At 42.8% G+C, this 27,355-nt stretch overlaps 1 protein-coding gene across 1 annotated transcript; it reads right to left on the bottom strand.

Annotated features, from left to right (window-relative positions):
• Positions 1-984: 984 nt before the first annotated feature.
• Nufip1 (nuclear FMR1 interacting protein 1) lies at positions 985-27,340 on the bottom strand. Its single transcript, XM_021182112.2, has 10 exons — positions 26,926-27,340; positions 26,269-26,342; positions 24,229-24,327; positions 23,452-23,514; positions 22,637-22,713; positions 13,442-13,534; positions 11,619-11,812; positions 6,948-7,064; positions 2,928-3,154; positions 985-1,289 (listed from the first exon to the last, which is right to left on the bottom strand). Exons 1-10 carry the CDS (start codon positions 27,317-27,319, stop codon positions 1,173-1,175), a joined length of 1,455 nt encoding a protein of 484 aa, XP_021037771.1. The 5' UTR covers positions 27,320-27,340; the 3' UTR covers positions 985-1,172.
• Positions 27,341-27,355: the final 15 nt, after the last annotated feature.

Below are 27,355 nucleotides of genomic sequence, written 5' to 3'. Positions count from 1 at the left end.
ACTTTGCCATGGCTGTAAGCCAGAGCACACACTCTGCACTGCGCCTACCATCACACTACAAATGGCACCTCAAACCTAAGCTCAGACTCCAGACAGCTGTAGGTCTGTGAACTGCACCTTTCTTACGATGTAGTCTTCTGCTCTCACGGTTTGGCTATAGAAAACCAAGACTTGTAATAGTTGCCTCTTGCTATGCTTCACACATTCATATCAAATCAGTGTATGATTAGGTTCCATGGTGTTTGATTTTAAAAACTGCTGTTTGCACTGCTGACTTGAGCATCAAAAAAAAAAAAAAAAAAAAAAAATCCGTATGATTTTGGCTTGAGATTAGAATTTCCATCAATTTCTAAAATGGCATCCTACATTATTCTGCCATTTTGCAATACATACTTATACAAAAGCAGTGTTTCAACATTAACAATTACAAAATCAAAATATCAGTCAACTCTGGAAAATGCTGAAGATGCTCTACATCCTGCAACAACAAATACTCAGCCAAGATGTAATTCTTAAATGAAAAAAAAACAAAACAGGATCATCTACCTGATTGGTATGCAAATATGCTTCTCTTTAATAAATGAAATTATATGCACACCAAAGAATTATATTAAAGTCATTTCCTTTACGGCTTTCTATCAGTAATGTTTGATTTGTATACCTGTCTCGTTACTTATCTAAGCCTGGGGTCATAGATTCCTTGGATAAAAGGAGGTCACTAGTGGAAAGCTTAAGAACCTCATTCATCGGGGCCTGCAGAGATGGCTCAGCGCTTAAGAGCACTGGCTATCCTTCCAGAGGCCCTGAGTTCAAATCCCTGTAACCACATGGTGGCTTACAACCATCTATAAGATCTGATGCGCTCTTCAGGCACACAAGTGTACATGCAGAGAAAGTACTCATACATAAAATAAACAAATAAATCTTAAAAAAAAAAAAAGCCTACTCAGTTACTTCCCACCCCCCAATGACACAGACACACTCTGTAAAAAAAGACCAGCTATGCATTTATTTGCATAAAGCCTAAGGACAGACTTAAAATCCAGCATGACAGCCATGAGGCTTCCAGTTCAATTACTGATCCCGGCTGCAGAAGTTGCTGATTTTCTCTCCTTCCTCAAGGACGGTGTTCTCTCAGGTGCTTTACAGGTGAGAGTGGAAACGGGAGACAGCTACCCTTCTTCAGTTTTCACAGAATCAGTATTAAGTCCAAAAAAGTCTTTTTTGATGATATATCGAACACACTGCAAAATCACATTTCTTTCATGTCGAATATCTGGAGCTAGAAGCTAAAATGTAAATTAAAAAGATTAGCTATTTAAAAGCTGAGACCAAGAAACACAACCTAAAATGCTAAGTATCCCTTCCTTCGAGACGGAGCACAGGCTAGTAAGACAGACTTATCAGAAGACAATAGTAAATGCACGTCCCTTCCTTCTGACTTACAGCTGAGATAGATACCTGCTCCCTAAGCAGCACACGTGTTCACATTGGCTCCTCTTTAGGAACACACAGCAGAGTAGCAAAGCAGATTTACAGTCACGATGGTTCCTCTCAAAGTCCCACCATGCCCTCAATGGTGTGGCTCTCCCTGCACTTGGCTCCTTCGGACAAGGGCCCCACTTCAGCACAGGATTTCCCCGGCAGCCTGACTGAGTCTTTAAAAGTCAGTAAGAAATAATACAGAGGATCCCCCAAAGTCTATCCAAGTCTATAAATGATAAAAACGAAGTGTGGCAAATGCAGTGAGAGCTGAAACTAGCTCTAGAAACACCTACTTTCATATCTCCCCATTTTTGAAATCACAACTGAAAGAAAGCTAAGATTCATTCCCCTGGTAGCCACAAAGGTACACGACCAGGGAATAGTGTTATTTGCCAAAAGGGACTTTATCTCATCTAGATGTTTTTCTGGTATCTAACATACAGATTAGAAACATCACCTTTAACTTGGAATTAGATAAACAACTGAAAACTGCATCTGGCTATATCTAGTAAGCATCACACCACGGCGTATATTCTAGGTCCCATTTAATACGAAGCAGCTGTGTGCAGGTGATCCTGTCAGGACAGACAGGACACCCCAGCGGCTGCATAAGCACTGATGAGGTTAGGGGTTCCCTTACACATGGGAGGATCCTTCCCTCTCAACAGCATCATCATTCCTATTACTCAGAAGGGAGACAAACTCCCCCTTCCTTACAGCTTCAAGTGTGCAGTTAAGTGTTTGGATATGCAACGCTGATGAAACTGTTAAAGCAGAAGTCAGATACAAACAAAGGCAGGGCGAGGAAGGGCAAGGAAATGAGACTTACAGTAGGCCACTTCAGGACCTGTCTTGACATTTAACAATTCATTCATTCATTCATTCATTTTATCTTATCTGTACGGGTGTTTTGCCTGCATGTATGCATGTGCACCTGAGGCCTGTGAAGCCAGAAGAGGGTATCAGGTCCCCTACAATGGGAGTCACACACAGTTGCGAACGAGCATGTGGTGCTGGGAACTGAACCAGGGCCCTTTGGAAGGGCAGTCAGTGCTCTAAATGGCTGAGCCAGTTCTCTGCAGCTCTCAACAGGCATTGGTATTCTAAAACAGAAAATGATTTATTTCCATTTGCTTCACCTTGCCACTGTATTTAGCTGTGCTTCCAATGAAAATTTTAACCTCAACACATCAGTTAAATCTATACTTAATATACTGGTGTTAGGCAGTGATGAAAACTTGTTGTCCTGCATGTACTCAACACCAGATATATGCCAAATGCAGCCTTAGGTGCAAGACGTGCACATGGACGAGTCTCCAAAGAACACACGTAGCCTGAAAACACACACACACACACACACACACACACACACACACACACACACACACAGAGCACTCCAGTGACCCCATTTTTAGGACACAACATGAACAAAAACCTCTCACCATTTCCAGGAGATACGGGTGATGTGTTCTTGGTTCAAATAATGGGTGGCAGTGGCTCTTTTTCCGCTTAAGGCTTATCTTTCTGAGTCCGTTCCTCTGGTTCTCCCACTTGGATGTTGAGACAGTTCTACTAGTTGTTTGAACATTTTGTTTTGGACTCTTGGGAGGACTGCTATGAAGAACATGGTTTTCTGCCAGAACTTCTGCTTCAGTCTTGATGGGAGTTTCTAATGTAAAAACCAGGTAAACAATTTAAAAACAACCAAAAGGTACACTCACTCTCCCAGCCACAATACTGGCTACCCAGTAGCTATTCTTTTTGTTTTGTTTTTCAAGACAGAGTTTTTGTTGTGGACCTCGCTTGGTAGACCAGGCTGGCCTCTAATTCAGAGAGATCAGCCTGCCTTTGCTCACTGGAGTACAGCTGCGCCACTACCGCTCAGACTACTCTTTTCTTTTCTGGATTACTCAGTAATTTATTTTACAACGGAAGCTCACACCCCTCACACCAAAACAAAGAAATAAAAAACAGAACAAGATTAAGGAGACTGCCTCAGAGAGTGCAGAAAGCACTCACTTAAGACAGAAGGTCGGAGCTACTCAAAAGAGCAGTGAGTACCAGGGGACAAGACATGAGCGCATAAACGTAAAGATGGTCTTAGAAAAAAAAAGAAAGACAATGACCATTTAAACAAATAGCAGCGAGGCAGGGCGGGTGGAATTTTTAATAAGAGAGAAAATGTAAGCACACCTGCACACATCTCAAGCTTTATCAACAGACAGCTATTTCTGAATGGCCCAAACACCTGAAATAGTAAGAACAAGGCTCAACTGCCTGACTCTAAGAAATGCAGGCACTGTAGGGAAGCCCACAACTGATGGATTGTATGCAGCAGGTCCAACAGTACAGGTGCAGGATGGACGGAGACGCAGCACACGTGTTCTACCAATCTGAGAAACAGACTTCAGGGCAAGGGCTGTTGCCAGGGGATGACAGACAGCTTACAATGCTAATGGGCTAAATTTATAATGAACATGAAGCGGAGCAGGCGCCTCGCCCCACATCTGTCCACCCAGTTCTGGAGAAGGCAGGTGGGAAGCTGCTGGTTCCAGCCTGACCTGCAGGGTGAGGTGTTGCCTCACAACAGTTTTCAAAACTTCAGGAAACGGAAAGAAGGCAAGGGCCAGCGGCTCAGTGTCTCCAAGCCTGAGGACCTGAGGTTAGGCCCTATGTGTGACATGGCACACAAAGGGAGCTGACCTTTATAAACTGTCTTCTGTACACATACATGTGTACATAAACATATACATGTGTACATACACATACACACACTCATGCACACCTGCAAACACACACAATAAAAAAATAAAGGAATACTGTCCATATTCAAGTTTTATACAGGACCAAATGTGGAAATTATCTCTCAGAGGAATTCTAGGGTCTGTATTTCGAGCACAGTCTTGTGTGTTGGATTGCTGCACTCAAATCAACATCACTCAAGGGTCTGCTGGCAAGCAGCTGCTCTCTGCCTTCAGGTTCTCACTTACACACTGAGAGCACAGCGGCACTGAGGTTTCGAGGTACTGATACCCGAGTGTAGCAGTAGAACAGGGCCTGGCAGAGTGAGCACCGGATGAGCGTTTGCCATGACCACGTGACGGATGCTTTCTCAGTGATGAGGAAAAGAGGAAAGAGACCAAGAACCATCAAACAGACCGGCTAGAATTCTGGGAGCACTCGGCAGAGCTCAGCACAGTGGGCACAGTGTTACTATCACTCTGTTAGTAACTTAACCTTCAAGTACTGATCACTCAGCCAAGGAACACATAGGTCAGATGACTCAGAGCTTAGACAGTCAATTTTCTGCTAAGGAATGAGGACATTGAACCATTTAGATTTTTTTTTCCCTGAGGGTTCTAACATCTTTAGCTAACTGTCATATATTAACAAAATGTTCACTATATCAAATCAGTTTTAGCTATAGCTATGCTATCCTCTTAAATTAAGACCACTCCTTGGTTTGTGGCATTTTGTATCAGTTCTCAGCTTGGGGTTGTAATCACAGCTGAGCCAGTTTGAAGGCACAAAACAAAACAAACAAAGAACCCAACTGAAGGGATCTGTATAAAGCCAGGAAAAGCAGCAGAGCAAAGCACCTGGAACACTCCTTATTCTTAATTCTGGCAGCCCCAGATCAAGCATAACCCTTCCACGGCTTTAGCCTTGCTTGAGAGCCCTTCTTTACACATCCTAAGAAGAATTAACACTAGACAGCTGGTAGTGAATGGACAGCTTGATGAAGCTAAATTCAAACTACATAAAATACTTCTTGATATCTAAGAAAATAAACAAAGGTATCCTCCTTAAAGCAGGGACCTCTAGTCAAAACAAACCCACATAAAAATCTGATACATACACTTGCTGCTACTATAAAAGAAGCTAAGCCTCTCTCTGTTCAGAAAGACAGCACGTGACAGGCAGACAGGGGCTACAGGGGATGTGACATAGTTGGTTTCTTTCACCTATTAAGTCTCCAAACCTAGATTTTTTTACATAGGTTCTACTACACACGAATGTTAACAAACTTATCCTCTCTAACCCTGATGACACATACAACAGAGGTGTGAGATTTTCAAAGCCTCTTGTTTTCTTCCTTCCAATTTAAAAACAGTGGCAGCTTCAAATGGAAGACCTGAGTTTGCTGAGTATTAAATGTCTCATCTTCAGAGGGAAAGAAGGAAACATTAGCTCAGCTTGTTTTTATGGGACTCAGTAACCTGTTAACAGTTTCCCTCCTTATCACGTTATTAATACAGCTGGTAGGGAGGGAATGTAATACGTGCGTACAGAATAACTTCATTTACCTATCAGTATATTAGAAACAAGAGTAAGAAATAAATACTGTTTTTCTTAAAATTTAAAAAGGCCACCACCTGTTAAGGAACACTCTGATAAAGCCAAAGTAGCTTATATTCCAAAATTCAAGTGAGCGCCAGCAACTATTTGAATAGCCCATAGGCCATTTACATGAAAAAGCCCCCGTGTTATGGACAGATATTCAAGCGCCAACTTTGTGACGGGAGCGCCACGCTTCCTCGCTTACACCCTTCGCACGAACACCTGATCTCTTCTCCTAGCCCAGCTCCGATTTTGAGCCCACAACCTCTCCATAACAAACACATAGTAGGAAAACATAACACATAGTAGGAAAAGCCTAAAGTCAATGACCCCACAGGTCCAGGTTTTGCCAATAACAGAACACTGGCGTATTCACTAAGCACATACTACGTTATTGATGCAAATCCTGGATTAAATCAATACTGTCTCAGATCAATAGCCTATCACAGCTTGAGTATGTGGCCCTAAAAGAGATGCATCACTAACTTCTCAGGTTCATGAAAGGATTCCACTTCTTTAACCCTTTACAGCAAACTGGTGAGGGCTGGGAGCCTCAGAAGGTAAACGGCCTGCCACACAAGCCTGACCATGACCTTCAGGGAAAAGGTGGGTGTGGTAGCATGTGCTTCAGAGTAGAGACATTCCTAAAGCTACCTGCCCAGCCAGCCTGGATGAACTGATAAGGTCTGGGTTCAGTGAGAGACCCTATCTCAAAAAGAAAGGGACAGAGGAATTTAGAAAGACACTGAACATGGACCTTGGGCCTCTGCACACTTTGTCTATTTAAAGCTAAGGCAAGCACAAGATCAGGGTCACTGTGCATTCCAAGTGAGATAGCTTAATAAATGTATGCTATAAACAGCACTGACCCACACAGACTTAAATTTCATTTCATTATTTTTAGAGACCGGGTTTTATGTAGCCCAGGCTGGCCTCAAGCTCACTATATATAGCTGAGGATGACCAAACTTTCTAATCTTCCTGAGTGTTGGGAATGCTATTCATTTACCAAAGCCACTAAAAACATAACAAGGGACCTAAAAACAGGGTATACTGCATGCTGATACAGCACTGCCCAGCATGAACCAAAGGCAAAATCCCAGGAGTCGCCTCCACCTTACCTTCTGGCTCACTGTCTGACCCCGAGACATCGCCGTAGCTGCTCATCAGTGAACACAAGGCTGGTGTCACTTCCTTGGGCACTACAGTCCTTTGCACTTTCTCTTCCTTATCAGACTCTGCAACAGAAGGGGAGAGAACAGTGACTCACAGAGGGGAGCCCAGAGTGCCTGCCACCATCAAAAAGAAAGCTGGCGTCTTCTCATCTGTAAGTGAAATAAGAAAAAGTCATCTCTGAGGATTCCTTTAACCTTTCCCAAAAAATAATGTTGGGAGGGCTGACAGCTGTCCTTGTTTTAAATCTTACGCTAAGGCGCTCTTTACTCCAATGGAGACAGGGAGAAATTTAACCATACACAGCCTAGCTAACTTACCATGCTTTGCAGGTCATGGAATTTGGGCCTTTCCTCAATTAACTTAATTACATAGTTTCTGCTATTAACTTACAGGTAGTGGGACAGTCAAAACATGCATTCACATTATTCTGCCAAGATCATTAACTCTGGAAAACTAGATTTAGGAATAAATATAATATAAAAATTTTACTTTCAATATTGAAATAAATCAATTTACTCAAAGCATTCCATGATTTAGTCAATGAGTTAGTTGAAATAAATGTGCTGAAAACTTCTAAGAACGTAGTTCAACAAGACAGCACGATGATTTGGCAAGTAAGCGCCTGTCAAAGGTAAAGCGTTTACTGATAACCGAGAAATACTCTTTGTACGGACCCCAGGTCACCACCTGTTACCTTCATTTTTGGCAGTTCTAAAACATTAGCTCTGATCTAGACAAGCCATAAAAACAAAGCTGGACTGAAGACAATAAGCAACTTGTCTACTTAATGAACAAATTCAGCCCCTAACCAATAGGAAGTGTTTCAAGACTGAACAGTCAATGCTCATGAAGCCAGTCTAGGGAATCCAAACTTGTTACTGGGAAATGCAGGAATGTCATCATGTGAATGTTGGTTGGCCTTGCACCTGCACATAAGGCACACAGGAAGGGTGAAGACAGAGCCACCACCAACACTACCAAATACCAAATATTGATGTGCTATCAATATTTTAAGATTCCTCACTGATTTCAAGCCAGATGACCAACTTGTCTTGTATACTAATGAGAAAGGGAACACAGTTTCTATACGCACATTATGAGCAAATCAAGCAAGTCTACCACAATGTGAGCAGCCTGTTCCTCCACTGTTTGAATGAGACCAGACAACAGTAACTCTTCCAGAGCCTAAAGACAGACAACAAACACAGAACAGCCAATGTTGTATTCTTTAACAGCAAGACCTCACTGAGGTCTTATCAACCCTGAGATAGCATATGGCTATTCAATTTTCCTGCCTCAATTTCATAAGTGCTAGGATTCTAGAGACAGACCCCCACACACCCACAGCAGTTTGGTTTTGTTTGGTTTTTGACAGATAACACAAAGGATAAGCTCTTTGGAGCTCATCAGAGGTCCACTACGTCACGGACTTATTATTTAATTTCTGAGTGACTGATCTAGTTTCTCTATTTTTATAAAGTTATGATTTCCTTCTCCATTATTCCATTCCTTGAAATGAGTTACCAGTCTACATTAAAATTTGAGTATCTACTCAAGTAAAAAGTAACAAAGAACGTTAGACATATGTTAAAAACACAGTAATTAATAAGTATTTGAAGAACAGGTGCCCTCAAGCAATATAATTATCTTTAAACAATTATCACTAAGGTGTTCTAATGGTTATTTATATTTCTCTCATTTTGTGTTCTACTTGTAGCACTAATGCCTTGGGCTGGAAATATGGCTCAGTGGTTAAGGACACTTGCTGTTCTTGCAGAGAACAGGTTTGGTTCCCAATACCCACATAAGGTAGCCCACAACTGTCTATAATTTCAGCCCAGAGGACCCAACAACCTTTTCTGGCCCTGTAGGTACTGCATGCGCGCACGTGCTTGCATGCACGCGCACACACACACACACACAATTAAAAAAAAATCTGTCTCTTTCCTTCATATTTATTTATTCAAATACTTATTTAAGTCAGTACAGATTCACGGCTATTTACTTTTGGGAGGGATGGCCATAATTTACTACTATTTTGTGACTTCAGCCACTGAGAATCCTTTACAGCACCCTTCTGAGCATGTCTTAGCCCATTCTGTCCTACACTGTCTATTTACTGAAGACAAACTCTCACTGGACAGCCCAGGCCCTCAGCCTCCCAGTGTTGGGATCACGGAATGTGCTACACTTGTGACCTTTGTATGTTCTCATGCTCCATGAGCTGCTCGAGGCTGACCTCGTGCTTTTCTGACCTGGTTTCTATTTCTCTAGAAGAGTCTAGTTTCAGGAGAAAAGTATTTGAAATTCACAGCGTGAGTGTTAACTGTTCTAGGAGGGTCACAAACCTGACCTTTCACCTCCCCAAAAGACAGGGGTGAAAACTAATGTACACACACGACTCTTATCTCTCTTACATATTTAAAAGGCATGTCACAAGTAATAACGTTTGAAAGTACACCAGGCATGGTGGTGCATATGTGTAATTTACACACTCAGAAGGCAGAAGCAGAACTGGGAAGTTCAAGGCCCTAGACTATACAGAGTAAGAAACCCTATTTCAAAAAACAAGCCCCCTCCTCCTAATCTACAGTAACTATCTCGAAAATAAGACAGTGAGAAGTTGAAAGGAGTTATTCCCGATGTCTGTGGGGTCTGCCTACCAGTTCTCATCTAAACACTTTAGCACCCAATCTGAAGACCGTCAAAGGCACTACTCCAACAAATAAAACAACTCAGGAAAAATAAAACAATACAAAACCAGTTAAACCCAGTCTCTGAAATAAAAATACCAGTATAAACAGATTACCAAAGAAGATCATGAAATCAAATTTCAGAGAACAAAATACTGCCTCTAGGCCCAGGATTTATAAGTTGACTAAAGAAACTGCAGCCTACAGATGTGTACAAAGTGCAGCTTAGTAGTACATTACCCACCTACCACACTTAAGGCCCTGAGTTGGTTACTGTTGGTGGGAAAAAAGCATTATACTTAAAAAAGTAAATTCACAGCTGGGCGGTGGTGGCGCACACCTTTAATCCCAGCACTTGGGAGGCAGAGGCAGGCAGATTTCTGAGTTTGAGGCCAGCCTGGTCCACAGAGTGAGTTCCAGAACAGCCAGAGATCCACAGAGAAAGTAAATTCACACAGATAGCGCCTCACATAGGAACTTTGCTTTCCACTCTCAGATTCTAAGAAAGAGATTTAAGGATGAGCACTCTTCTGTTGCTGTAATGAAACATCATGACCAAACCAACTTAGGAAAGAAAGCCGTGAGTTGGGCTCAGAGTCCATGATGGTGAAATGAAGGCATGCAGGAAACACTGAGAGCTTACTTACATCACAAACAAGTGAGAGGCAGAGAGAACTGGGGGTGGGGGAGGGGAGGAGAAGGAGTTTGAAACCTAAAAGCCTACCCAAAAGGGCACACCTTCTTTAACAAGGCCACACCTCCTAATCCTTCCCAAATTGTCCCATCAACTGGGACCAAGTATTCAAACTATGAGTCAGAGGGGCCATTCTCATTCAAACCACCACCTGCATTAATGATTCTCGTGACTTTAACACCTACCTTTTACACACAGAGTCAACTTAAGTTATTATATATGCCAGCAGCAGGACTGCTGTCCAGGGAGGTAGAGCTCCACTCTGCTTGCTGCCCTCACATCACCTCTCTCTTAGTCTAAGAATTATATGAAAACTCTAAGGGGCTTCCACCCCTCAGTTGGCACTCACAGTAATAGTACTCAACTTTTATCAAGCATTGCTGCTGCAGCAGATTAATAATTCAATAGCCTCCCTAGGAAAGAAGGTAGAAATGGAGCTCAGCAATGACATCACCCTTAGAGAGAGTCTGCAGAAGCAGACGGTTAAGGAAAGCTAAGATGTTTCCTTAGTGGCTCTGATGTAGAAAATCTTGGGGAGCAAAAGAAAAATCCTTTTTTTTTAATGGTTTTTCGAGACAGGGTTTCTCTGTATAGCCCTGGCTGTCCTGGAATTCACTTTGTAGACCAGGCTGGCCTCGAACTCAGAAATCCGCCTGCCTCTGCCTCCCAAGTGCTGTGCCAGGCGGATTAAAGGCATGCGCCACCACGGCCCGGCTTGTTTTATTTTTATTTGGAGTGGATCTCTGTGCAGGCCAAACAAGAGTTCCTCCACTGAACTACAGGAGTAGCCAGAAAGGATCTGTCTAAACTCCTTTCCACATCTTCAGCTCCTATATTCACAATATTTTCCAGACAAACTCAGACCTTATGAGAGAACATGTATAGTACTAGTGCTGAACTAGGAGTCAGATCCCTCCGTTCAAGTTCTGGCTCTGCAGCAGCTAACAGTGTGAGTAAAGTGAACTGCTTGGTCCTGAGGTCTTCTCTCTAATGGAAATCAGAATACCACCTGCTTAAAAGGCCCTTCCATGGGAAAGAGGTAACACACCCAAAGCACACGGAGCACGGCAAGTACCTTACTATTAGTTGTGCTTACTTTTTTATTTCCATTCCTCCTAATCTTATCCCACTGTACTTAACCCAACACTCCACTCTGCCAAGACCCCTCCCCATCCAATCTACCTCAATGCACACACGTGTGTATTCATGTTATCTCCCATTCAGCTTACCAGAGTCGCTGTGGATCAAAGCACCTAGAGGGTCTACATTAGCCTTGGACGGAACTTCAGGCTCCGAATCTCTGGCATGATTTCCTAGTCCAACGACAGCTCTCTGTCTAGCCCCACCTCTTCTCCATTTATGATGTTTACCAGGACTTCTGATCTTTGCCATCTGTGAATGTCTGGACATGCCCTTCATTTTGCTGAAGTAAGAAAAAAAATGGAGCAAAAGAAATATGGATGTTAAATTGACCACTTATTCCCTAAGACATAAAGAACCCAAATGAAAGAAAGACCCAGACTTTAAGGTCCACACCCCACAACGTAAGTCTCATTCACTTCTAGCTACAAGTTTCTACAAGTATTTCCTAAAATAGGGCTCTGTTGTGTCATCACTGGCAGATTTTCTTAGCGTGTGGCATTCTCAGATTGTATGTAAGCATGTCTTAAGAGTTTATAAAACACACCCATTCTTATTTCATTAAAAAATTACTCGTTTTTAAGGGCTTCAAGGTTTGCAAAGCATTTATAAGTATGTCACGTTCAGCAGATCTTCTCTTTAAGGAACACTCAAGTAGGTCCTCTGAGTAGAAGGACAATGATGCCTGATAGCTCTGTATAACGAAGAACACCTAACAAGTAAGCAGCTAGGGTTAAGAGCCACTAGCTGCCAAGTCCTCAACTGTGTCTGACCTGTGTCACCACCAGCAGATGTGTCTGACACCATCCTGACCCCAATACCAGTGACAAGCACTTCCTGTTACAAGAAAAGTTAAAAGCACACCCCTAATGTACACAAGCCACTCCACGTCAACATGTATGCAACCGAATGTATAACTCCTGAAAATTAAGGACAGCAAGCCCTCTGACGCTGGAGAGGCGGCTTGGTGATTAAGAACACATCAGTCCCTTCCAGAACTGGAGTTCAGTTCCCAGGATCAACACTGGGTGGTTCACAATTGCCTTTAACTCTAATTCCTGAGATCTTACACCCCCTTATAGCCTCTATAGGCATTGCAATTATGTGCACAATTCAGAGCCCCCTCAACACACATAATTAGAAAAGAAAATTTAAAAACAAATACCTGAAGTGGTATTTCGCCAAACGAATAAGATGCTGGATATTGTTAGTAACATTACCAAGCCCTGAAAGACAGACAGATCGTGTGTGTGTGTGTGTGTGTGTGTGTGTGTGTGAGAGAGAGAGAGAGAGAGAGAGAGAGTGCGCTAGCATCAAGTAGTGCATATAGGATTTGTATATGTAAATTGTAAGGCCAGTAGAATAAAATGGAAAAATTCTGAACAAGAAAGTGAGAGTGGGGGGCTGGTGAGATGGCTCAGTGGGTAAGAGCACCCGACTGCTCTTCCGAAGGTCAGGAGTTCAAATCCCAGCAACCACATGGTGGCTCACAACCATCCGTAACAAGATCTGACTCCCTCTTCTGGAGTGTCTGAAGACAGCTACAGTGTACTTACATATAATAAATAAATAAATCTTTAAAAAAAAAAAAAAAAAAGTGAGAGTGGAGGGAAAGGAGACCTCACATTTTACTGACAGGAGAGCATGCCTGGCTGTATGACAGATCTACTTTTTATTAATAAGCAACTGGCTAACTGCTTGAATGACAACAGGGGATTGACTGAAACAATCCTGTGGGGCATCCTTGGTTACACTTCCTACAAACATCCAAATAAGAGTTTGCTTGTCTGAAGGAGCACAGGGCAGTGTGCCCACAGTACAGACAGTCCTATCATACCTGTGCTGACTAGCAGCGCACACATGCTTTTGAAGGAGCACGGAGGATGCACACAGACAGCGTCCAGGAACTCACCCATACTGTGTGGTTGTCAACACTTCTCCTCTCTTTGCCTTTTCCAGTTGTAACTTTTTCTTCCTTTCAATATTGGCCAGAGTTGGGTAGTTTCTAGGGGAAAAAAATGTTAAAACATCACAAACTTCCAATTGCTTCTAAAATTTAAGAGAGAAAATGCAGTTCATGTGTCAGTGTCTCTCTCAGCTGTCCACACAACTCTGCGCCCAGGGAAGGAGTGTGTGCTAGAATTACAACTGCCTAACTCACGCAGCACTTGCGAACTGCTCTAACGTCTCTGCTTAGCATGCACCCACACACAGAGAAAGTACCTGCCTAGCCAATTACTTTTGCAGAGATACACCATGACCACACCAAGTCACCACCATAAGAGACATTCTCAAACAACAGTCTACTAAGGAGGACAGGAAAAGCCTAAGAGTAGCTGCACCCAGGAGAGTACACTTTTCTTTTGGGTGGGGTGAAATATTTCAAAATGAAATCCACAAAGAAATGCACATGAAAGCAACTGGTCTGAAACAGTGCCAACAGAGAGCACTCGGTGGAAAGGTTTCGAGTTTGTTCTCAGTAAGCTAAGTAATACAAACAACTCAAGATCACAGAAAGAGTGGCCACTACCACCAGGGAATTATTTTATATAAAACATAAATTACCTACAGGGAACTGAGTTGCCAAAGGAGGATCAACCTACAATGTTGTACTCAATCCAACAGGTGATAGCAAACCACAGAAAAGTTCTAAAGAGCTAGGGAGATGGCTTAGTGGTTGAGAGCACTGACTGTTATTCAAAGGACCCAGGTTCAATTCCTAGCACCCACCTAGTGGCTTACAACATCTGTAACTCCATTTTCAGGGAACCCAACATCCTCTTCTGACCTCCCTGGGTAACAGGTACACACATGGTGCAGAGACATACATGCAGGCAAAACATTCATACACACGAAATAAACCACTTTGTTGGACAAAGTAGCACACACCTTTAATCCTATCACTCAGGAGGCAGAGGCAGACAGATCTCTGATTTTGAGGCCAGCTTGGTCTACAGAGTGAGTTCCAAGACAGTCAGAGCTATAGAGATATAGAGAGAAACCCTGTCTAAAAAAGAAAGAAGAACCGGGCGTGGTGGCGCACGCCTTTAATCCCAGCACTCGGGAGGTAGAGGCAGGCGGATTTCTGAGTTCGAGGCCAGCCTGGTCTACAGAGTGAGTTCCAGGACAGCCAGGGCTACACAGAAAAACTCTGTCTCGAAAAACCAAAAACCAAAAAAAAAAAATAAAAAATAAAAAATAAAAAAGAAAGAAAGAAAGAAAGGAAGGAAGGAAGAAAGAAAGAAAGAAAAGTAGAGAGAGAGAGAGAATGAATGAGAATCCTAGGCAATGCACACCACTGATTCTATTTCTTAGCACAGGATGTATGTAGATGCTAGCCCTGAAATCTGGCAATGAAACAAATCTTCATAGTATAGGAAACATGAAGGAGGGAAACACAGCCCTCACCACTCAGGCTGATGATCATCAGAAACACCAACTAAAGTTCTGCCACTTCTTCCATCTATCATTGGACTGGGGACATAGCTCAGAGGGAGAATGCTTAGCATGCACATGCCCTTGGTCTGACCGTCACTAGCACTAAACTAACATACACACCCACATTATCAGTTCGTGGAGCACACACAGTGACAACTATTTGTCAGTTATCCTGTAGTCTGGAGACAAGACTGGAAATGGCTTTGGGGAGTGGTGAGAGAATGGGGAAAGGCAGTGAATTTCAGTTAAGGACAATGCAAAGCATGCACCCAGCTATAAATAGTAGCCGTCCATAAAGAAGAGATGATGACTGCACGGGCTATGAATAAGCACAACAGGCAAAGAGCAAGGTCATACAAGATGAGGACCTGACAACAACAGATACTCGTGAAAAGCAAGCATGACCTAAGGTTTCACAAAGTGGACTCTTGGCACTTGGATGAGTGTGACCTCTTCCCTGACATTCAGGACAATGCTGAGGAAAAATAAAATTTGGAGGGGCTCAGAAGAAACTCCAAGCTGATGAGGAGGGGGGGAAAGTAAAGCCTTTGTAGGAAGACAGGCACTGTGGCAGTGGAGCTGGCCTTAGCTACTTTGTGGGCTCTTTGTATTTTTTAAAGAAACCAAAATCCCTGCCATGCCCTGCATGGCAGCCTGTAAAAGATGTGAGAAATGCTTAGAGAACAGCCTTCAGGGAGAATGGGCGACAGCCGTTCTCCATCTGTACACAGGATGTAGAGAAGCCAGACACCACAGGCCCTGTGGTGGCTCAGCACCAAGTTCAAGGCTACTCAATGCCCTCCACGCAAAGGGGGCAGTTGAGCGTCCTACTGTACATGTGACAAACATGCAAACGTCCCTGGGGGAATAACAGTCATGTCTTAGAGTATGCAGCTCTGTGCATTAGTGCAGTGTCTTCTGCTGTAGGACAGCACTGGGAAGCCACACACTGTGAAAGGTGAGACTTTCCATGTCCTACTGTTTTCTTTAACCCTATAATCACCCTTTCTCCCTGCCTGTCCTTGTTTCCTCCTCCTGTCTCCTATCCTTGGGTTCCCTGCCTCTGACATGTCTCTGCCTACCCTGGGTCTCCACTGATGTCTTTACAGAATGGAGTCCACTAGTGGGTGAAACTGCTACCTCTGCACAGTAAGCCAACGCTTTCCTTGCACTCAAACTGCTGCTACTCTTACTGCTTCTCCTGGGCCTATTCCAGACAGAGCACAGTTCCTCTCTCTCTCTCTCTATTAAAAACCGCTCTAACACAAGCTTATGCCACTGTAGTTTAATTTCAAAGTCTTTCTGAACGTCAGAAACACACACCCATTATTAAGAGGTAGACAGGGAACTCAGCCTGAGCTGGGAACAGCAGACTGGGGCGAGGATGGGAAGAGAAAAGCTCCACCTAGTGGACACTGCCCTGGGAGACAGGCTCTCCTACTTTGTAAGCACAGAGGGCCCTCCAACTTTGGTTAGTCTGAAAAATAACATAAAGACGTAACTTTTTTTCCTGGCTTTAAATCCATAGTCCAGGGTCTCTTTCACTTTTCTAGCAGAATGGCTACACAGATGTTAGCACTCTATTATGCCAAAACACACACTGGCTTCCTCCAGAAGAGCACCTTTCACAAGAACAGTAACCTTCAAAATAAAAAGCATTTTGTTGTACCAATGTGGAATTCACTCATTTTAGGGTACACTCTTCAAAATCTGAGACTGATGCAATGTAAAATACATACTTGTCATGGAAATGTCTGAATATAACACAATATGATGTTATATGGATATATACAATGAAAATTTAAAGATAAAGTAAATTGGGGCTGAAGAGATAGCACAGCCGTTACTGGTTGCTCTTCCAGAAGACCCAGGTTTAATTCCTCATGGCTCACAACCCACTGTAACTCCAGCTGCAGGGGACCCAGCATCCTCATCTGGCCTCCTTGGGCACTAGGGAAGCAAGCGGTAACAACAAGCACACAGGCAAACACCCAGTCACACATAAAACAAATCTAAGAATCTTTCAGTTCTTTAAAAATACACATTGAGAAATAAAGATAAAATAAGCTGAGAATAGATAGCTAGAAATAAAATTTAATATTTTAAACTGCTTAATATTAGAGTACATGTCTTATAAATCTATCAAATGAACCAAAGTAAAGAAAATATTTCCCATGTCTTTTTTTTCCTGCCAACTTACCCCATTTCTCCCTTTCTAAAAATGCCTCGCTTTCTATATTTTACAGGCAGAGCAGCACAAGGTCAGACACTCCACCCCAGCCTCCTGGACACCAGGACTACCGACATATATCCCACACCTAGTTCCCTATCCTGCTAATGAGTATGTCACTAACACTCCTGAGTACGTGAAGGGGCAAGACCCAAGAAGTAAGATGTGAAAGAACCTCAGATGAATTAAAAGGTGCACAGAACACTTAACATCGCAGGTAGAATAAATGTCACCCCAAACCGCCACTCCTGTGTCCTCTCTGGCACCCCTCATGCTCACAAGTCCCTAGTTCCACTTCATCATTCAGTATCTTGCACCCATTTCTCTTCCAGCACTTCCAACGATGGTCACTGAATACCTGCAATCTACACTGAAAGTTCTACGTGAGAGAAGTCACGGAAAGCATGGAAAATTTTGTCCCAGCCCTCCTTTATTCTAGAGAGTAGGGGCTGCCCATGAATTTCACTCATAGTTCTGAAACACAACCAACTTAAAACTGTGTCACCACGCACAGTAAGACACAGCTGTATATTCTCCCTCTTGGCAATTCTGTTTGGGGGACATTCCAAGTTCACGCCCACTAACACAGTCTACTTCTAGATAATGAGGTCTGCATGGAAATCTACTTAAAGCTGACGCACACCTATTGCTTCCCTAATGAGAAGCTGAAAACTAGGCTCTGTTTCCTTTGTTATTTGTCTAGAGTGTGGGAGTAATATGAGAACAGATGTGAACCTTCTGTCAGGCAAAATCAGGACAGGCAGTGAAGAGCAGTGCCGTCTCCCCAGTGCCAGCAGCAGCAACAGTGCCTTGAGCTTGTTTTATCCTAGGAAGAAGGATGGGCCACTTTCAAGTAAGACGTGGACGCAAGGCTCCTGGAGGACACGGTTAACTGATGCAGACCTTCAGGCAGACTCTTCCTCTGAATGCTTCCCTAGGTCAACCAGCAACGCTAGAGTTCAAACCTCTCCCCAACCAAGTTTGGCAGCTTCCTTTGAAGTGAAGTATATAATCACTGCATGACCACCCAACATCACTTCTGGGTACTTATCCAATACAAACATAAGCCTATATTCAAAGCACAAACTCACACACAAATGTTTATGGAAGCTTTAGCAATGCCAAAATACTCTCACCCCCTCTCAAGTGGGAGATGAAGAAATCATTGTGATTGATAGAGCGATACAACGGGACAGAAAAATACTCTGAAATGAGAATGAACTAGTACTACACCCAACATGCATGACTTCTGAGCCTCAGAAGTCTACATGCTGCATGGTGCCACGTACATGACTTGACAGTACAGATCCACAATTGCTAAGTGGTAGGGGAGGCCTGATTTAACCGGGCGAGGCAGGATGGCACACTCTCCATGGCTACTTGTGACAGTGTCCATACAACGGTGTTTAAATAGTTACTTGCTATGCGTATGATAGCCTAGGTGTGGAGTGCAGGGTGGGTAGCTCACTTTTCACAGCAAGCCCTCCCAAACAAATCTACTTTCCAAAGCCTCCTCTTGCCTAATGAAAGAACCGTTTGGCTAAGCAGTATTATCCCCACCTGTTACTGTTAGTGTTTCAATCGCATGTACCTTTCTAGGCACCTCATATATTTGTTCACTATTTCCCATCAGAGTGAAAGTCTCTGGCTTTGGGAATCTTAGCTATAAACAGCAAAATGTTTCACTTCTCAATTATAAAATGCCTGCTTATGAGAAGACTCAGCTGATAACAGTACCTGTGGCTGGGTCTCATGACCTGACTCAATTCCTGCAACATACTCGGTGGAAAAACAAAATCAACTTCTAAGTTGTCCTTTGACCTGGATTCACACATTCACACACTTGCCTTGGCATGCACATACCCACGCACATACACATATATAGACACAGATGTACAATAAGTTAAAAATCTTTACCTCTAACCTTCAAGATAAATATTACCAAGAAACTAGTAAAAGACACGGTTTCCATTAACAAATGGTCTAAGATTTCGTGTCAGCACTTGACAATCACTGCTTCCACCAGAGACTGTTTTTCCTTGAATCACTTGCTGTATTGTCCACAAGGGGGCAAAGTTCACCTTCATAGAGAGAAAAGCCACTTAAGAATGCAGGCTTTTAAATTGATTGTCTAGTGATAAGAATCTGTTATTAAAAACCACAGCAGTGAGCCAACTGGATGGCTCAGAGGATAAAAGCAATTGCCACCAAGACTGACAACCTGAATTCCACCCCAGGAACACACACACACACACACACGCCTTTAATCAGAGACAGGCAGATCTCCGAGTTGGAGGCTAGCTACAGAGTGAGTTCCAGGACAACCAAGGATATATAGAGAAACCCTATCTCAAAAGACCAAAATAAATAAATAGATAATTTCAAGCCCCATTTACATACATCACATGCACCACTTCTACCTATGGCACTGGGTGACATAAACAACCATGTAAAAGATGTACTTACTGGTCCAATACTTAACTTATTCAAGAACACAAAATGCAAAATAGCTCTCCAAAATGGGACAATACTGGACACAGCACAGTATTTAAAGACGGCCAAGGTGTTTTTGTAAAAACCCCAAAAGCAGCAGAAGTCTGGTCGCTGAGCCTGTATGAAGGGCTTCAGAAGGTCCCCCTCTGAGACAGAAGCAGCATCACAACAAAAGGAACAAGTGAGGAAGGAGTTCAGCCCTGATGGGTGACATAAGCTTGTGATCCCAATACCTGGGACACTGAGGCAGGAGGGTTGTCATAAGTTGGAGACTAGTCTAGTCTACATAGTGAGTTCCAGCAGCCAGGGTATATTTAGTATATTTAGTAAGAGTCTGTCTTAAAATAGAAAAACAGAAAGAAAAACCTGCAAAATAAATAAAATAAAAAACCAACAACAAAAAACAAACCCACAAAAGTCATCAAACGGTCTAAAAGGCCATGTGACATAGACAAAAAGTCTACCCGATACCAAAATCTCTGAAATAATGTAGAAATGTTTTACCTGAAGGACAGCCCACATTTAGAATCGTGATTACCAGTATTCTAAGAGTTTCAACACTTTAGCTAAGAGAAAATGAGCTTGGCAAATGTTGCAATTGTACAGCCGGTCATTTGTGTAACAGAATAACAACTACAAAATGAACATCTCATTTTCTACCACAGGAGAACCAAGAAAACACTGAGGTCCTCACTAGTCTAGTCAGTCCCTCAAGTGGGCGAGCACCACCAGTTCACCTGCAGAGTATATCACAATTGTGTGGCTTTCTGAACAGAGCTTAGAAAGCAGGTCAGGGCTGAGATTCTGCAGGTGAGGGAAGAAAAATGGAACAGTGGAGCTCAGATGCTGATGAGGCTCCTGTGAAGACCAGAAGGGCTCACTGCAACCATCAGAGCTATGGATGGAAAGCCATTTCACATCCCTCAAAGGAATCAACATTTATAAAGAAAGCCAGCACCACTGAACTAGACCAGCAGCCTCCAAGTCATCCAACTACCACAGAGAAAAGCTAGTGTCCAACAGGTCATTTCTATCCCGGCTACCAGGGAACTACCTTCACTATCCGTGCTGTGAGCTTTCCAAACCCTGAGTGTCAGACAGAAGGTGGAGTTACTACTTGTTTATCCTTCTATACAAAATAATACGGGAAAGATCTAATCAACACATAACAAAGACAAGCAAAGACAGAACAGCCCCAGTACTTGTGGGGAGGTGGTGTCATAAGAAGTAAAAATAAAGAAGCCACATAGTGGCTGTATTTACAAGCTATGCTCTGTGGTTAAGAGTTTCAGGTAGCTTCCTCAAACTCTGAGACTGACTTCATGTCAGGCTGGAGGGCAAGGACCTGCAACCCTAGCTACTCAGAGGACCACGGACGAAGGACCAGGACTTCAAACACCCTGGCCACTGCCCGAGTTAACAGAGCCTGAGCACTGGAGCCAGTCCCCGATTTTAAAACTAACGAGTTGGTGGAGATTAAAAGCACTGGCTGCTCTTCCAGAGGACCCAGGTTTAATTCCCAACAAATACATAGTGGCTCACAACCATTGATAACTCCAAGTTCCAGGGGATCCAATGCCGCCTCTGGCCTCCTCAGACACTAAGCACACATGTAGTGCAGACATACATACCAGCAAAACTGTCAGACACATAAAATAATAATTAACACAGCTAGGGACTGTGGCATGGTGGCAGAATGTTTGTCTAGTAAGAGCAAGGCCTTAAGTGCAATCCCAATGCTACAAATGAACACATTTAAAGCAAGTGAATGAGCTCTTGTTGTGTCTGACTTCCCTTAGCTTGGTTCTAGAGAACAGTACTACGGTGGCTTAACTGAGAATGCCCCCCAAGACTCATGTATGGAAACACTGAGTCCTAACTGTGGCACTGCTTGACGAGGTTATGAAGCCTTGATGGACAAAGTATGTCACCGGCAGCTCACTTTCAGGGGTGATAGCCTTACCCCCACTTCTAGCTCACATTGTTTCCTGGTTTACCAACACAATGTGATCAGCCAGCTCCCCGAGGCAGTTGCCTGCTGCCTGCCACACCATTTCTGCTATTATAGACTCTAAATCTCTGGAACCATAAGCCAAACTAAACTTCCTTAAGTTGCTTATGGGTATTTTATCAAAGCAACAGAAAACAAACCAACACAGTAATAACTGCTTCTCAAAGTGCACCATCAATCTAACAGTTCTAGCCCAGTCTTCTGTTACAGAATCAAACACGTGAGAGGAAGTCAAATGGAGTTCCAGGCAGACTGTTCCCAAGCACACTGCAGCCAGACATCAACTATGCCATCTCTGCTAATATAATGCAAAGCCGTAAGTTACACAGTAAGGCTCACACCTCTTAAACATTATCACAGGAATGAGCCCTGCACTTTCTACAGGTAAGGACAAGCACGTGTCCATCTTGTTCACTGTACCCATTCTGCGTAGCAGAGAACATCATTCAGCTATGTGGTCAGACAAAAAAGTAAACATAGCAATGTACTGTGCACTTTAAATATCAGAAGCCCATTATTTCCCCAGCCACTGAACGTTTAGTAGGTGGCATGGACTCTTTTCAGAGTCCCTTTGTAGTATATCCGTTATTTAACTGGAAAGCTCCTATAAATCTCTCCAAACTATACTCAATAGCCTCATACAATATAACTTGCAGTTCTCTTTCTTAGTATCACCATTGTAAAATAATTCAATGAACTTCACTATCTAATAAAGATGTTTATTTTTAAACCATCAACTAACACCATTCTCTGTCACAACGAACCACTATTGAAGAACACAAAACGAGACTCAGTCCCTTTCAGTGGAATGCAGTGTTATAAAGATCACACTTCTCTTTTCAGATTCATCATGACCAGCCTGGCCATTATGTTGCAACACCCAAGTCTTGCCCAGTAAAACAAAGTTATTTATTGGTTCACAATTCTTTACTCACTTTCGTCTTTCTTCCCTCCATCTTGCAATCTCCTCTGGAGTGTCTAGCTTGATCTTCTTCATACCAGGAGCATGCATCTAGGGGCAGAAAGCCTGCTGAACATCAGGAAGCATGCTTGGGAGCTTAACTAACCGTGACATTGTTTTCAACATTGAACTTACAAGCAGAACATATCTTAAGCTAGCCACCATTCTCATTCTAACTCATTCTCATCTCTAAAGGAAGAGCACCATTTCTCATGTAGCTAGAGCAGTGCTATCGATGGACGGCAGCAGCTTAATTTTTATTACAGATACATAACACATTTAATTACACACCCAAGTGACCAACTTACCAAGAAAAACTGAAGGTGACAGCTGAAGCAAGTTTTTCCTTTTATTCTAATGTGTGCTCATGTGTGTGCCCTCAAGACACCAGGACACTGGATCCCCAAAGCAGGATCCTGTACAGACAGCTGTCTACTGTCCAATGTGGGTGATAGGAAATGAACTTGAGTCTTTTGAAAGGACAGTACAAGCTCTCGACTGCCCAGCCACCTTGTCAGCGTCCACAGACAGGGTCATTTTAAGAAGCATGGTACAGGAAAAGCCAGCACACAACTTGCAAGTGCAAGAATCAGTTCTGAGCAGGCAACTCATTCTTTCCAATCTTGTCAGGAGAAGTCCATATTTATCTATTTTGCATGGTTTGAGACTAAAATAGTGTAAGAGATATAAAACTTCCTTACAAAGTAGAAAACCCTGCATGGATATTACTAATTGTTAGCATACACAGAGAAACATTTTAAAAGGGTGAAAAAGGCCATAAGAACTTACATTTCTCCAATGGAACTGGACAATCTTCTCGTGTGCACTAAAGGAGCAATCTACTTCAGGGCACTGAAAAGTTTAACAGCAAAAGGACAGTTAAATGATCCACACCACCAGGGCTCTCCAGAGTCTGGTCTAACAATTACTCCACCTGTGCTACACCCTTCCTTCATTCAGGCCACTAGCAAACAAGATCACTCTGACACAGAGCTGCACTTAGAAAGGACTGGCATCCCCGTCGTGAGCAGCGCAGCCACCAGTCTCACTTCCTCCTCTGTTTGAGTGAAGTTAAATGTTCCTAATTCCGAACAGTGACAAGCACTCCTCAGAATGAATCTATCCAAACCAAGAAACTCCTTTGAAAAACAAACACAAAACCTTTTCAAGCATTCTAAGTGGCTTACATTTTAAAATCATTTAGCGTCTGGTCTGTATTTAGAGGACAGCAAGTAATGACACATCACAAGGTACAGCTGCAGGTCAAGACAGCTACAGAGGGCAGGCACTCAGAGTCTCCCAGGGCGACCACATGGGAGGCACAGCTCTCTTCCCTCCCAGGTAGCCATGGAGGGGCACATATGCAAATGCTGCCACAGCTCCTCCTCTCCATGAAGCAGTGGGCTCCCCACCCCAAACCCCAAACCCAGGTACTGTCCCCATGCAGCAAGCCAGCAAACAGTTCTTTAAAATCTAACTTATGAGGAAAGTAAGTTTGGCTATTTCACCAAAAATACAAACTAAAGGCCATCTCTGTATCAGTTCAGAACAACCATGAAAACCTACTTTTGTATGTTCAGACATGTGTATGTCATACTTTTCTTGATTTTTAAAGCCACGATCACAGGTATCACAGAAAAAATGGAAAACCGGTTCCTTTCTTTTCTGCAAAGCAAAAGAAGCAGTAAGACTATGGTGGGAAATCTCCGTTTAATCAAACACAATGACTCCAGGAATACATATTCGACTTGTTTTAAAACATACCCCTGGGGTGGGGAGGCTTCCTTAAAAAAAAGAAAAAAAATCAATATAGCAAAATTCAAGCACAATAGGCAAAATTTAAATCTAAAAAGAGCTATTGCAAACTATAAATAGATTTCAAGTTGGAGACCTAATGAAGATTCGATACAGCACCTGTCACGTTCTAGAAGTACTTATATCTCATAGAGGATATTACCAGGCTAGAAACTGACATAGGAAGTACTCTCCGTTTTTTAAATGTTATGCTACTGTTAACATTAAATGGACTGTTATTGGTAAGTTGTACTCCTGTAATACTTACAGTATGAGTTACACAGCTTTCACAGTAAAAGGACACACTAATTTCATGTTCTAGACACTAGTCAACTTACTCTAAACTAATTGTGTGACTTAAACAAAGAAGAGGAAACCTGGCCTGTAAGTTAGGTTCAGGAAATAATAAAGAAAACCCGTGTTAATGTAGCATTTGCTTGTGAGGCATAACCAGGCACCATTCCTCATTTGAAAAAAAAAAAAAAAAAGGTTGCCCAGCCAGAGAGAGAGACGCCTCAGCAGGCAAAAGCACCTGCTGCCAAGCCTTAGGACCTGAGTTCAATTCCCGGGACCCACATGGTAGGATAACTGACACCTGCAAGGTATTTTCTTAACTCCATACATACACACCCATTCCCAACAGAAATAAATGTAAAATAAGAAAAAGGCTTTCATAACAATGACAAATACCCAGTATTGAAAAGATGGAAACCTTACAACCAGAACGAAAACATTAATAACACAATATATCCTGTCTGAATTTAAGACATGCACACAACTTGGGTAAATATACTCTCCTAAATTAGAAACATTAGATTATAGCTTGAATTTAACAAGAAAAATAAAAGGAGGGGGGGGGCACTCTGCTTTTATTTAACAGATTCTTCTACACTAAAAAGCAGCCAAGATTGCTGGGCATGGGGGTTCACACCTTTAATCCCAGCACTAGAAGGGAGGTAGAAGCAGGCTGAACCTGATCTACTAATTGAATCTTAAGACAGCCAGGGATCTGTTAAACAGAGAAACCCTGTCTCAAAAAACAAAAACAAAAAACAGCAAGATTATGAAAAATAAAAGATTTGTCATTACAATTTGGCTTGGCTTCCAACTCAGTTAAGAAAAACTTGGGATTTCCAGTCTTCTCCTAGAATTCCAGCTGACAGTCCCAATCTTCATAGTTTTTTGAACAGTGGTTCTCAAACTTCCTAATGCTGTGACCCTTTAATACATTCCTCATGTTGTGGTGACCCCCAATCCTAAAATTACTTTCACTGCTACTTTATAACTGTAATTTTGCTGCTGTCATGAACTGTGACGTAAACACCTGATATGCAGCATATCTGATCCACAATCCCTGTGAAAGGGTTCTTCAACCCCTAGGTTTTAAATAAACTTCACTGGTTTTAACATTCACATTTATTTGTAAGCATAATCCTCTACTATGTCTGTATACTAAGACAGGTTTTTATTTTTTTTTTTGGTTTTTTGAGACAAGGTTTCTCTGTATAGCCCTGGCTGTCCTGGAACTCAGAAATTCATCTGCCTCTGCCTCCCAAGTGCTGGGATTAAAGGTGTGCGCCACCACTGCCCGGCAGTAAGATGGTTTTAATGTTCTTTCTTTTCCTATAATTTCATCATTTATTTTTCAATACTATTTTGTTTCAACATTTTACTTATATAAGTTCCTTAAACATACTACCCAAGTAAAGCTCGCCATGTCCACCACAGATGTGAAACACTGACAGTTACAACTTAATATATAGAGCAGTAACATTCAAGTTCAAAAGGCCACATTTATCATCTTGGAATTACCTTCGTTTTCTGTTTTCTGTTTTGAGGCAAATTGAATTTTGCATCATGTGACCGTGGAAAATAGGAATGTGTAACTAAAAAAGAAAAGAGAGTTTCATTTAAGATTGCAAAGGTGCAATTGTTTATTAATCATTTTTTTCTTAGATAAAAACAAAAAATGTGTAGGTAGCATGGATTACAGGTACCCTTGGAGGCCAGAAGAAAGCTATCGGCTCCTCTGAAGCTGGAGTTACAGGCAGTTGAGAGCCCAGTGTGGATGTTGAGAACCGAGCTTTGGTCCTCTGCAAGAGCAATAGAGTCTCATCGCCAACCCATTTCTTCACCCCCCATCAATCCTTTTCTAATGCATACATACAATCATTACTTTCTAATACCTAGTTTTATCTCCTGTATCGCGTCTTCCTACACTGAGGGGATAGGAAGCTCTCAAAAGGTAAGGAATTTTGTATGTTTTGTTTACTGCTATGCAAGTAGTTTTATAGTTGGGTTAAATTAATAAATTTTGGATAAGCAGGTGGCAGGAAACCTAGTGAGACACATTTTGAATACTCATTACCAGCCTCCAAAACTACAGCGCAAAGCTGAGAGATAAAAAGAAAAAGCTGGGAGAGGAAAAAAAGAGAAAGTAAAGTAGGGCCACTAGGAACAGCAGCTTACCCGGAGATTGGTAGGTCGTGTGGTACGTGGGAAAACCATTAGGAGGCAATCCCCAGTACCAAGGCGTGGAGGCTTGCAAAGTCCAGGCCTGCTGGCCGCTGAACTGAGATTGAGCATCGGGCGGGGCCTGGGCATCGAAAGGAGGCTGCGCCGCGGGAAGAATCTGAGCATCGAACGGTGGAAGCGCTCCGGAGGGAGGCTGGGGCAGCACGTGAGGCTGTCCCTTCCGACTCTGCTCCGAGCCCGCCACTGGGGACGACAGAGGAGGTGGTGGCGGCGGCAGCATGGCCCAGTACACCCAGTTGTCCCGCGGCGGCGCAGCTTCGCTCGGAGTCCCGGGCGCGGGAGTCAGCTCCGGGGCTGAAGGCCACACGGCGGGTGCCGGTTCAGCCATGCCACCTAGCAAGCAGCGAGCCCAAAGTGTAACAGT

Source organism: Mus caroli, unplaced genomic scaffold, assembly GCF_978045245.1.
Source record: "Mus caroli unplaced genomic scaffold, Mus_caroli_1 scaffold_12, whole genome shotgun sequence".
NCBI lineage: Eukaryota > Metazoa > Chordata > Mammalia > Rodentia > Muridae > Mus > Mus caroli.
The sequence above is the reverse complement of the archived record's forward strand: the minus strand, read 5'-3'. Positions and strand labels throughout refer to the sequence as shown.